Source organism: Electrophorus electricus, chromosome 7 (assembly GCF_041902795.1).
Source record: "Electrophorus electricus isolate QZ-2024a chromosome 7, ASM4190279v1, whole genome shotgun sequence".
NCBI classification, from domain to species: domain Eukaryota; kingdom Metazoa; phylum Chordata; class Actinopteri; order Gymnotiformes; family Gymnotidae; genus Electrophorus; species Electrophorus electricus.
This window is the reverse complement of record NC_137503.1, coordinates 5,322,433-5,336,017: the sequence shown is the minus strand read 5'-3', so window position 1 is coordinate 5,336,017 and position 13,585 is coordinate 5,322,433. Positions and strand designations below refer to the sequence as shown.

The following is a 13,585-nucleotide window of genomic DNA, read 5'->3' as shown; positions in this document are numbered from 1 at the left end:
TAAATTAAAAAGGGACTCTCATGCTTACCCATTTCTTGATATCAAAATGCAGGACACTTGGCCTGTGTCACACTGCGTTGAAAAAGTAGAGTTCCACTGTCCTGTGGAGCTAGCTCAGCACTGGAAGTACACACACTGCTAAAAGAGCAAATTAAGCAGAAAGACAGTTCATAAATATTCATATCGAAATAATACACTTCATTGCAAAACATTTCTTAGCTTTTATCCAGCATATTCTACATGTTGTCTCATTGAGCAAGGCACAAACTTGGCAACACTTGGGCTGGAAGGAGCATTGCCTTCTGCTAAATGGGGTGGGGCAATAATTAGATTAAGTTAGATTTATCCTTTTAATGAGCAGTGCTAAATGGTCCTCTGCAAGTGAATTCTGTCAGGGAATGGAAAATATCTATCATGCCTGTTAGGCCGGGTCATCGTTACAACTATGGAAGAGTGATGTATAAAATCTTTATTAAATGAGTATCATAGCAGCCATTCTACATTTTATCTAAGCAAAAGTAAGAAGTTAGAGAGAGACATGGTCTGAAGCAAACTCCTCCTGATGGATGGGTACTTACTGACCTCAGCTCTGAATGCTGCATACTCTTCTGGGATTAATATTGTTTAGTAGTAAGGGTATAGATATGAAAAAGGACTCGAACCCAATATATTACTCTGTTACTTCCTGGTGTGTGGTAATAAAATTATGAGGATTAAAAAGTAATGTTACCGATGTTAAAAATTGCTGCAGTTTGCCAGAGATTAATTATTATAGTCAATTTAAGTCCAGGAGGATAAAAGTTTTATTAGACCTTTTTACATTAGACTTTTACTGCAAGAAAGAAACCAGGACTGTAAAGCATTCGGTAAATTGTAAGCCTGGGTTTTAGGGTTTCTGTTTGCCACATGATTTTAGAGGAAATAAGCAATAAGTAAAAAGATCCAAAAACCATACACAATAACATTCACAGTTCTCTGCTTTATTGAGAAGGTTTCTTTTTTTGTAAATGGTTAGAACATCATAAATACAGATTACATTTAGAATAATATTGATATTAAACTGAATATACTTAAAAAAGAAAACTCTTTCAGTTTTATCCACCTTTCATTCAAATAACGCACAGCTAACTCTCTCCTTTCTTAGGCAATTATCAAAATAAAAATGTATTTATCTGCTTTTAGCATATAATATGCTGTAGGCCTTTTCAAGTTTCCTGTCCTTGTGTAGCATTTCAGGACACAACGGAAGGAAACATTCCAAAGATTATGATGCATTTTGACAAATAAAATAAACACCACAAATATTTAGGCAACCACATTGTTACATTCTCTTCACATTGTTATTCTCTTTTTTTGTGTTAATCTGTATTTAATACTTTTTTTTTTAATGACCAAACTGATTCATAGGATATGTGGCAAGGATGTGACTTGCATTACTTGGGCACAGCACTTAAGGCTGGCTGCATGTATGCAATGATGGATCAAATTCCCCACTGTCTGACGGGAACCCAGGGGGACAGAAAGGAGAGAAATGTTGGCGAAGTAAAGACACAGCGTCGTTGCTGCGAAGCCCTACTCTTAGCACTTCTACTGGAGTCCTACTAGCGCCCCCTTCTGGAACAAATAAATGAATGCGTGAATTACAGCTCACCTACATTAGAGGCGCTTTGCATTGAAGAAAAAAAATCTTCCCACATATGATCAGTTTACCAAAAAAACCAAACAAACAAACAATCAAAAAAAGCATTAAAGGCGACGTTTTGTACAAACAAACAAAAAAAGACACAAACTCACATTCACTTCTTTGATATTGATTATTTTGTCCGTGCATATAGCGGTATGTAATAAAAATATAGCATTTGAAATAAATAATTATTATACTTCAGGGGTTTTAGGCTTATTTATACTGATTTTCACAATATAGTACCACTCTATATTATCTGAAGACATTATTAAATGTCTATCAGTGATTTGTCCTTAAAACATATTTGGTTCACTGTGTCTGATGCCTGTGGATTATTCTACAAGCCAAACATTATGTCAGCTTGCATTTCACAAATCCAATATATTATATCAGATTCCATAAATGCAAACTAGCATAGAAACAACTTTAAACCCTGTAAATGTGCTTTTCAAGTCTATCATATTACTTACCCCTACCATTACTGCCTGCCAGTGAAATTCATATCTGTGCATCGCTATCTTACCAATATGAAGTGGTATGAGAGTATTTGGTGTTAAGTAGCAAGACATATACCATTACCTTAACATATCCCTTCAGACAATTAATACAAATCTGCTCCATCTCAAACCTGACTATGCATTTGATGCTTCATCGTTGCACTTACATGGTTTTTACTGGTGCATTCCTAGTCAAATCTTCTCCATCAGGGAATCTTTGGAATCCCCAGTGCCTTGGAGCTAATGAAAGAACCCACTGTTTTAAGAGTCACTATAAGAGTCCTACACCCACATAACTTTGAGCTGCTCCAATTAAAGTACTTGCCATTTTGTGATAATGTTCTCAAAAGCCAATAGCAAATTAAATTAGATGGTTTTGGTATATTCCAATTTAAAAACTGTTGTTATTTCCATTATTATGCTCATGTAATACCATATCCCATTTTTCCTTGAAATCAAAGCAATCAGATTTCCCTCATAATAAAAGCAAAATAACCATCATGCAAACTCATGTACTATATTATCTAGTTTCCACATTGCACAAAGGTTACACTATTTTCCATATGATAGAAATAGAAGAAGCTGTGTGGGTGCTCATAGCAATAACATTTTCAGACACATAATGGCAGAACGTGCTAAATCTTATTCACAAACACCCAACAGAGGTTTAAGTCAGTCAGTAACACCCATTTCAGATATGTAAGTCCTTAAGAGGAAGACCCAGCACTGCTCCAAACACACCTGAGAGTTACAAAGAGTCAAAGCAATCAGGAGAATGTGAATATTAAAACCAGGTATGAAGCACAAGGATTAGACTTCAACACTGAAGTTTGGACATTACGACAAACAGCAGTTAAAACTATTTTAAATGGTAGAGTGAGTATTACACGGAACACCTTCTCTCTCATTTAAGATGATCTTAACCCTAAAATGATTTTGGGGAACAGGGACCAGAATGGTTCCATTTTGAATGGCCAACTGATGAGATATATACACACACACACACACACACACACACACACACACACACACACACACACACACACACACACACACACACACACACACACACACACACACCCTGCCTGGCCAAAAAAAAAAGGTCACACACTATTTCTTTGGACCGCCTTTAGCTTTGATTACAGCACACATTTGCTGTGGCATCATTTCCACAAGTTTCTGCAATGTCATATTTCATTTGGCCAGGAATCATCCCAAAGATTTTCAATGGGGTTCAGGTTTGGACTCTGTGGTGGCCAATCCATGTGTGAAAATGATGTCTCATGCTCCCTGAACCACTTTCACAATTTGAGCCCAATGAATCCTGGCATTGTCATCTTGGAATATGCCCGTGCCATCCGGGAAGAAAAAAACCATTGATGGAATAACCTGGTCATTCAGTTTATTCAGGTAGTAAACTGACCTCATTCTTTGGGCACATAACATTACTGAACCTAGACCTGACCAACTGCAGCAATCCCAGATCATAGCACTGCCCCCCAAAGGCTTGTACGGTAGGCACTAGGCATGATGGGTGCATCACTTCAGCCGCCTCTCTTCTTACCCTGATGCGCCCATCACTCTGGAACATGGTCAATCTGGACTCATCAGACCACATGACCTTCTTCCATTGCTCCAGAGTCCAATCTTTATGCTCTCTAGCAAATTGAAGCTGTTTTTGCCGGTTAGCCTCACTGACAAGTGGTTTTCTTAAGGCTACACATCTGTTTTGTCCCAATCCCTTGAGTTCCCTTCGCATTGTGCGTGTGGAAATGCTTACTTTCACTATTAAACATATCCCTGAGTTCTACTGTTGTTTTTCTGTTGATATGATTTCACCACATGGTTAAGTGATCGCCGATCACGATCATTCAAGATTTTTTTCCGACCACATTCCTTCCTCGAAGATGATGTTTCCCCACTGTCCTTCCACTTTTAATATGCGTTGGACAGTTCTTAACCCGATTTTAGTAGTTTTAGCAATCTCCTTGGATGTTTTCTCTGCTTGATGCATGCCAATAATTTGACCCTTCTGAAACAGATTAACATCTTTTCCACGACCACACGGTTGTTTATCAAATGAGAAGCTACTCACTGCATCAGTTAGAGTTAAATAACGTGTTGCCAGCTGAAACATAATCACCCATGCAGTAATTATCCAATGGGAGGCTCTTACCTATTTGCTTAGTTAAATCCAGGTGGTGACCTTTTTTTTGGCCAGGCAGTGTGTGTGTGTGTGTGTGTGTGTGTGTGTGTGTGGGGGGGGGTGTATTTAGTATTATTGCCCTGCCACATGTACTTATAATGGAAGCAAAAAAAACAAAACACAACAAAAAAGGTTACATTGGGTTTTTAAATACCAAAATACAAATTTCTAAAACTCGTCCAATAAGATAAAAAAAAACAAAAAAAACAATAAATCATTTTGTTGTGTTAACATAGCCAAGGTTAACATATCCAAGTGTTCAGGGGACACCTGACTAGAAGGTGTGAGAACCAACACAGGACCAAACATTGGTCCATGTTTCTGTGTACTGAGTGAACATATTTGGTATGGAAGCTACCCTGACATTGTATTTGTCTTATATTAAAATCACGTTCCATTTCTATTGCCTGGGAGTCATCGTGACTTGAGCATTACCTGACAACCTTTATGTTGGAAGACATAATGGTGATGATCAGGGTGTAGTCTGACAGGCCTTATACTGTGCGTGTAATATTTGAGAATAAAACAACTCAATACAGCAAAGTGCGATATAAAATAAATATAGTGTATATCTGATATATTTTGGAATATTGCATGTATAACACTCTCTACTTAACAAAAATATAATATGCTGGAGAAGAGGACAAAATATGTAACAGACGACCACGCTTGATCCCCATGAAGGCAGCTGCGCTTCAGAGGAAGTGAAGAACTTGATCTGATGTTTAGCAGAGTTCCGGGAAGTTTGCCTGATTAAAGTCCATTTTTCACAGGCCACTATAGTCAAAACTTTGTTTCAAATAGAATGTTGACAGCTAACTGATCCATTCTGCTGCTGAAGTCGCGCTTGTAGCCAGTGTCCAAGGCAGTGGAAGGGAATATGCTGGCCCCTGGAAGTGTGGGAGCCAGGCAGGCTTAGAGAAGAGCAGCCTTTTCAGCGCAGGCTTTCAGAAGGTCAACTATCTCTGAGTGGGAGGCCCTGATGGCCTTAGACAGTGCAGTGTGCCCGTTCTACAAACAAAGCAGATCACACACACACACACACACACACACACACACACACACACACACACACACACACACACACACACACTTAATTCCCCATTCTAAATTTTCAGGACTCTTGATTCTGTAAGTTAAGTGACATTTTATCAAAACATACTTTTAAAAGGTAAATTGTGATCAAGCCCATGTTAAAAAGACAGTAAAGAAACATCACTTAGATCACCTTTGCACTCTAATTGCCAATAGTTTTAATATTAAGAAACTCACCTCTCCGATGCAGCTTTTCATTGTGCTTAAAATGTGTTATCAATTACACCTTCAAAAATCTCATTTTCAAAAAAATGCAAACTCACACTTGATGTAAGATGTTGAATCAAGCAATCAAATAAATAAGTAAATAGCAATTACATTTCCACAAATCTCATGGCTGCATCTGAGCTGAAATCATTTGTGGTCCAATGAGATATTACTGATATTAGTGATATTCAGGACATGTACTGAATATATACAAATACACAAAGACAAATGTGTCTATAGTGTGGGTTTCCCTGTTTTTTAAAAAAAGGAGATTAATCAGGGTTTAAAGGCTTAAACAACTGTCCCAGTGGATTGTTTTAAACCCAGTGAGGAACTGCAGATAAATATTGAGTTTCTTAGTACTGAAGCTACTATCCAGGCAGTTATTAAGGACAAGAGAGAGCCAAAAGTCAAAGCTGTATTTTAAACATCTTCTGAGTGCTGTCTGTGTAGTTATAATTTTATTTTTATACACTTATCTTACCCTAGCTTCTTTACATAGGTCTACATTTTGCCTTAGATTAAATGAAGAATTTAAACCAATTTAAATAAAAGTTATTTCCATTAGCATTTTCTTTTACTATTCTCAGTTGTCTAAACATAAAAAACTGAGGGTTTGCAAGTACCGATGCATAGACTTACACACTCACCGCCTGCCAAAAATTATCGTTAACATTATCTTAATATTAAGATTAAAAGTTAATAATTATTAATTAATTATTACAAATATGTTTAGTATTGTAATTACCCTAAGTAATTTGAAAATTGGGAAAATAAACAAAAAAATAAATAAAATTTAAATAAATTAAAAAATACAACAGTAACTCCATTAACTTCATTAGAGCACATCAGGACACAAATCAGTAGCAATGAGAGAAAAACAAAGAGGACCTCAATTCTAAGGTTCTTCTTCGTTCTACTTCCTGAATCCCAAGGTGAACATTACAATAAGGATCTTCTTGTTATTTCAGCCTACTAGACCAGGTTACATTAGTCAGTTTGAAACAAGGGATTTATTTCTTGTGGGTGGATGCTGATGACAAGCTCGCCTACCACTTACCTTATCCATGAGGCTGGTGTCACACCCAGGTGTGTCCAGCAGCATTGTGACGATCTCAGTGTGGCCGTGCTCACAGGCACTCATCAGCGCTGTGGAGCCCTCGTGGTCCTGCACGTTCGCGTCAGCCTTGAACTTGAGAAGGACCTGCACCATCGCTGAACGCCCATGACTCACCGCCAGCATAAGAGCCGTCTGGCCTGACTGCAGGAAGAGAGACGGACATGCAGGTGAGACAAAAGATGAAAGAGACGAGACAGGTTCGTCAACATCACAACCAGAACAGACGGGCAATCCACCCATCCACTGAGCGCTTGGTTTGGGTCAACACTCATCCCCATGGGCCTGAGTTCAGTACACTGGGACAGTTCACTGGTCCTCTAAGCGAAACCTCCCAAATTATCAACAGAATAGTTGATCCTTTTACCTTCGTGCTTATATGTGTATAGGCTTTGGAGAACTCTCTCTGATGTCGCACATGAGCTGGAAACAGGACTGAACGCCCACTAATTCTAATGTTAAGAGTGCTTGATTTGTGGGGTTGTTTCAGCACACTTAGTCAGTTTTCATCTGGGTTAAGGAGTCCACGCAGCATGATGTCGAGAAGCGCATCCATGCCCTGCTGCAACATGGTAGCTATTTTAAATCTGGGAAACAATCGGAGACATGCAGAAGGAGCGACATGACACAAGGCAGCGGGGAGGGGTTTCCATGCCAGCAACACAGAGAGACAGATTAAGCCCAGCCTGGATGGGAGCTTAATTTAGCTGGCTCTCGGAGCACAGGATGTTGCCGTGCGGGATATACCTGGCCGGCGCGAGCGTTGATGTTGCCCAAGCTCAGGAGCTGCTGCGCCACCTCCATATCATCTGGCCCCTCCGCTGCAGTCAGCGTTGCCAACATTATCGCAGTGTAACCTGCCTTGTTCTGGTGATCCACCTCACACAGACCTTATGAAAACACAACATGCAAGTAGCTCTGCATTTACCCACTTATTTGGAAAGAGAAAGAGGTCTTTCATAACAGCTTCAACCACTGAGACGAACAACCAGTGTTCGAGATTAAACTCGATGTGCCACTCCTCTTGTATGCGTACGTTAGCAAATGTGTCAGTGTTATCTCATAAGTGCAGGCTTCGCTTACCTTGCTTGTGTAAGTATTTGCGAATATCTGAAATGAATGTTTGCAGAACAGATAACTGACCTGTATCCAGAAGCAGTTTGGCCACAGGGAAGTTGGAGTGAGAGACACTGTAATGCAAGGCCATGTTGCCATTTCCATCTGCCAAGTTTACAACGTAGCGCAGGAGAGTTGGCGTCTGCATCCCCACCTCCCTCAGGTACAGGGTAACTGTATCTGCCTTAGACTCCTTCTGACTGGACACACGGAACCACTCCTGATAGAGCATCATAAGAACCTGCCTCTGAAACGCAGCCAGCGGGTGGGAGGGACACGAAAACAGGATTCTCTGTAACGTCTAACAGCAAACAGTTTTTTTGTGAAAGGGAATTTGAAGTGTCCGAACTGAAATGATAACATTAATAGTGCGAAAGAAATTCAACGAAATATCATGTGTCTGCGTCGATTTCTGACGTTCTCCACAGTGGCCTGCTTTTCAAGGGCTTTTACGTAGCTATTCCAAACCCCTCTAGTTTTTGGAGCCTTTATGCTAGGCGTACCTACTTCTTCAAAGTACTGTACCTACATGTATTTTCTTACCATCTCTTTGTTTGGGGCAGTGACTTCTGCCATTCGGTCCTTCAGGTAGTGACAAGCAGCCATGAAGTTGTTATCAACACATTCACTGCAAGAAAACATTCAACAAAACATACAAACCACACTTCCGCAATAGCTACATTAAGGTCCACATGGAAAGAAATGAAATTCTAAGGAGTTAAACATAAAGTAGCTAGTGGATGGTTTACAAAAATGCTTACAAAAGTGCTTTGTATTTTAAACTTGATGTAACCAACTTGATGTCACCAACACTTATAAAACAGAAGGTCATGCACCAAGAGCACAAGTAAAAGGAACTCATCTTCTCAAATAGAGATTTACTGTAGACCCAAGCCTACAGGACAAACCTCTGTTTGATATTTTATCATTCAAGCATTCAAAGAATGAAATTAAAAATCTTTGGTAACCTTGGTTGAGAGTTCCTAATTCAGGTCTTGCTCCTCAAACCAATTACCAGCATCTCAAATGACACATGGAAATCTTCATCCAGCTCTCGAGCGCAACACATGCTCAACACATGTGTTAGTCAGCTGCTAACTCTAGGTCACGCCTAACCCCAGTCCTGTGTGTTCATACCTTTCTAAAGGGATCATTGTCAGGTCTTATTCATAAGTGGTGAGACACCTACACATATTTGCTTTATCTAACACCTAACTCATCGTCTTTATAGTCAACGTTTATCAAGATATTCTCTTACTGAACATATCAAGACAAGAAAATGTAAAAAAAAAAACAAAAAAAAAAAACCGCAAACTGAATACACTTGGTGGCAAGAGTGTATGCAGTAATTAAAGTGTATGGTGGAGAGAGTGTCCATGCAGACTTAACCTCTTTTTTAAATATAACATCTTACCCTCTCAAGTGGGCTGTGTGTATGTTAGCTACACTAAAGCCTGTGTGTGATTCATAGCAAAGGCTCCCCTCTCAGGGTATATATATATGTGCCATGGTATTGCTGAGAGTATTATAATACAATATTGCATTTTTGTAATGTTTATATATATGTGCCATGGTATTGCTGAGAGTATTATAATACAATATTGCATTTTTGTAATGTTTATATATATATATATATATATATATATATATATATATATATATATATTATAATACAATATTGCATTTTTGTAATGTTTCTATATATATATATATATGTATATGCCAGGGTATTGCTGAGAGTATTATAATACAATATTGCATTTTTGTAATGTTTATATATATATATATATATCTCACATAAAAATATGGTGGATAATACAGTTTAATAAGCATTAGACCTAGCAAAATGTGATGTTTTCAGATTGAGGCAGGAAATGTGATATGTGATAGGTAGAACCTACTTCTATCTACACCTTTGGTCTGATGACACCTTCCTACAGGGATATGGCACAGAGCGAGTGACTTTTGTTCTCTTTTGTACTGGTCATGGTTTGTACTTCCAGAAAGCTGTTCAGCTGTTCGTTTGTCCACCTCTCTTTGATTCTTGGCCCGTCCATCTCACCTGACAGGCTGCTCCTCCTGGGGACCAACACTGGCCAGGAGGCCCTCCTCGCACCTTGCCTCCTCCTCCTCCTCCTCCTCCTCATCATCATCATCATCATCATCATCATCATCATCCTGTTCCCCAGCAGCAGCAGCCTCTTCCTGGGCCGCTCCACTCTCCTCCCCCTGCTCCTCCGGCTCGGAGCTATCCACCTCCTCCTCCCCCTCGTCCTGAATCTCTTCCCCACTGGACTCCTCACTGGAAGTGGACTCATAGCTGGACAACACAGACAGTCTAGGTCATGGAAATCGGTCTTTTACGACAAGCTAGTTTACATTAGCACATGTTTTGTTTGGGTTCCCCCCCCCCCAGTGGCTTAGCCTCAGACTAACTAACTGTGGAGCATAGCTGCAAAAAACACACATAAATAAACAGAAATATGACCAGGCTGGTGCGCAAACAGCTTGGCTTATAATTTTAATTATAATAAAGAAAGCTATTCACATTCCCTAGAAGCACTGCCAGCACTAGCAGACCACTGTGATTCGACAAAAGGAGTGGAGGTGTGTATTAGCGACAGGAACTCTTGAGGTGTGTATTAGTGCTCCATGTGTGGTAAGAACACAGCTCCTTCATACATGTTGTTTTGATCAGGAATAACAGAATTTCTCCACAAGGACACATGAGAAGTACTGTATGTTCACGTTGTGTTTAGCTACGTAACAATGTCATCTATAAAAATGGACAAACTATGTAAATCTTCCAATCATTTTTTTTCGCAAAGAGAGAGAATGTTTTGACAAAAAGAGAGAATAAGTATAGATATCCCAGACTGACTGATGTGGAGATATCTGAATTTGACTGTGGTGTGCAATGTTTTGGTCGCTGAACTCTGAAATAACCAGCTGCCAGCTTTAATAACAGCACTGCAAAGCTTCTCTTAGGATTATCACAGCTGTTTCTGCACAGGCACAAGAATACAAATCTGTTACCACTGCACCAGGACATAAGCGCTAAAACTACATTTTTCAGCCAAACACTATGCCACATGTTTTTATTTATAATTATATGAATCAAAATCATCAATAAATTATTTCACATATGTCTCTCATTTATATATGTATCTGTCTTTCAATACAGTGCAAAAATTTCACTGCCTATATTTGGTTATCATTCTAAACCCAGACACCTTGATTTTGGGGATGTTGAAGTATTCTCCATATCCTGCACCACAGGGTTAGAGAAGGAGACCAGGTCCGCTGACTGTCTTGTCCTCTTCACATCATAGAGCGAGAGAGCCAACTGCCCACTCTGCTTTATCAAGGTAATTATCTTACTGCTGAGGGCTGAGTAAACACAGCTGGGCTACAGCTTTGGACGCTGTCCCATCACTTCTCACTCACTGAGCTTTCACCTCTCCTCACCCACATCTCATCAGCATCACACTAAAACTGACTGGGCCAACACAGGTGCCACCGTGCAAAAGCACTGGGAATGTCAGGAGCACCAGGAGCCACTGTGCCCAAGAACTGGGAACGTCAGGAGCACCGGTAGTCACCGTGCCCAAGCACCAGGAATGCCAGGAGCACCGGGAGCCACTGTGCCCAAGAACTGGGAACGTCAGGAGCACCGGTAGTCACCGTGCCCAAGCACCAGGAATGCCAGGAGCACCGGGAGCCACTGTGCCCAAGAACTGGGAACGTCAGGAGCACCGGTAGTCACCGTGCCCAAGCACCAGGAATGCCAGGAGCACCGGGAGACACTGCTCTCAAGCAACAGGAACTCCCGGATAACAGATGGAATACAGAGAGCACTAATGTCACAGACAAAGATCTCCACTACACTGCCAGTGATGGGTGTGTACCCCTTTAAAATCAATTCCATGTTCTAATCCACTGTAGTTACACTAAGAAGTAAGATGGCTTACAAGGTTAGCCTTAGCACCAGACAATTGTCATTCTGTCCTGATCAAATAAATAAACCCTATGAACAGCCCATACACTCAACCCTTTGGCACCAGATGACTTAGGAGGTGTCTTTGGGCCATCATTGAGTATCAATGAGTCTTTCATGGATGTTGCAGTGGTGCTAAAAACACACACTGTGTAAAAGGTTTGACAGCCCATTACGTACAGCTGTAGTTTAGCAGTACATAATAAACTAGCCAATGAGCATAAAAAAGATCACTAAAACTGGTTGTGATTTACACTGTTTAAAATACATTTGTTTATTTATTTTTGTTTTTGACTAAAATGACTGGATAGGAGTAAATTGTGGCAAACATTACAATGTATTTTAGTTTAAGACAAAAATACATTGATTAAGACTAAATAAAAGTGGCTGGCAAAATTAACCCCGACACAGTGGAAAGACAAAGACAACACCATGTTATTAAAGGATGTGGCTTAAATAGGAATGTAAAGACTTCACATTAAAACAGCACCTTTAAGAATTTAGAGGTACCTTTAAAAGCTAATAAACATGAAGCACTGTATAAAGACTATGTAAAATAATCCAAATTGACATTACAAAATGGACTTCTGCACGTCTTTGTAAAAATGTTCTGGAGCAATAATAGATTTCGTTTTATCTAATAGCATTATAAAATTCACCTCAATCATTTTAAAGATGGTGAAATAATGCAAAGTGTTACTATTTAAGAAGCACATAAGTTTGCAAATAAGTGTGTTGAAAGTGCTGAGAGACAGCAAGTGTGTTGAAGAGACAGTTGTGAAAATAAAATATTTTACCCTCCATTTACGCCAACAAACTTGAGGTTTTTTTTGGCTCCTCCATTCCCCGGCTTGTCAGGACAGCCGTTCTTCTTCATGATGGACTTCAGGCCTGAGAAGTGGAGAGTGGTCAGATGTGGAGCTTGTAGCCAGCCCTGCACCTTTGTCTCTCTACCCAACAGTTTTCATTTTTAAACTTGCTTTTGTTCCATTTTCAAACAAATTTTTAATATCCTGTTAACAATATTGTTATCCTGTGATCCAGTCAAGCAATATTAATATAACAGAAAAGGCTTAAAAAGCTAAAATCACATTTAAAAGAATATTAGAACTTTTATTCAAAAGTATGTTCCTGTATAATATTCTTTGGGAATGACCAGAGACGTAATATGACTGACACTATATGACACCATAACAATTCATAGAAAATGGAGAAAGGGTTGCATTCTTCTATAATTGAAGATCTCAGACAGCGTATGTGGCAAAAGACCACTAATTAGGAAAGACTGCCAACAGGACAACAGTTTAGCCCAGGCTGCCTCTAGAGTTTCTCTTTAGTCATGCGCTTTTAAAGGAGCATAACAACAATGGGTTTATTCTTGTCATTGTTGCTTTTCCTTTATCGTCCGTGAAGTGTATAATAGTACGATTGGTGCTGTTGGCAAAAGTTGGCCCAGTAGACAACCCACTGCCTCTAAATAAAACTATGACTCATCTCAACCCAGTAGACAGAATGGACAGAGAACTAGCAGAGAACATACCAACTCCCATGTGGCTGTCTGTGTTCTGCCAGACATAATGAGATCAATTTGGAAAACAAAGCTGGAGAACTTTACTTTTGTCTATGTCAAACCGAACGCTTTTATATATACATAAATTGCGCTATT

At 39.6% G+C, this 13,585-nt stretch overlaps 1 protein-coding gene across 4 annotated transcripts in view; it reads right to left on the bottom strand.

Moving 5' to 3' along the window:
• Window positions 1-959: 959 nt before the first annotated feature.
• The window catches only part of kank4 (KN motif and ankyrin repeat domains 4), a 46,519-nt gene continuing 33,893 nt past the window's right edge, over window positions 960-13,585 (bottom strand). For 3 of the 4 annotated variants that reach the window (XM_035524437.2, XM_035524436.2, XM_035524435.2), the window contains 7 exons: window positions 12,717-12,810; window positions 9,985-10,242; window positions 8,466-8,550; window positions 7,950-8,169; window positions 7,554-7,696; window positions 6,750-6,950; window positions 960-5,398 (listed from right to left, as the gene is read on the bottom strand). In XM_035524437.2, coding sequence (XP_035380330.2) covers window positions 5,303-5,398; window positions 6,750-6,950; window positions 7,554-7,696; window positions 7,950-8,169; window positions 8,466-8,550; window positions 9,985-10,242; window positions 12,717-12,810 — 1,097 coding nt within the window. In that variant the 3' untranslated portion in view covers window positions 960-5,302. The remainder of the gene's footprint in view (window positions 5,399-6,749; window positions 6,951-7,553; window positions 7,697-7,949; window positions 8,170-8,465; window positions 8,551-9,984; window positions 10,243-12,716; window positions 12,811-13,585) is intronic. The other variant, XM_035524439.2, reaches the window with a different exon arrangement.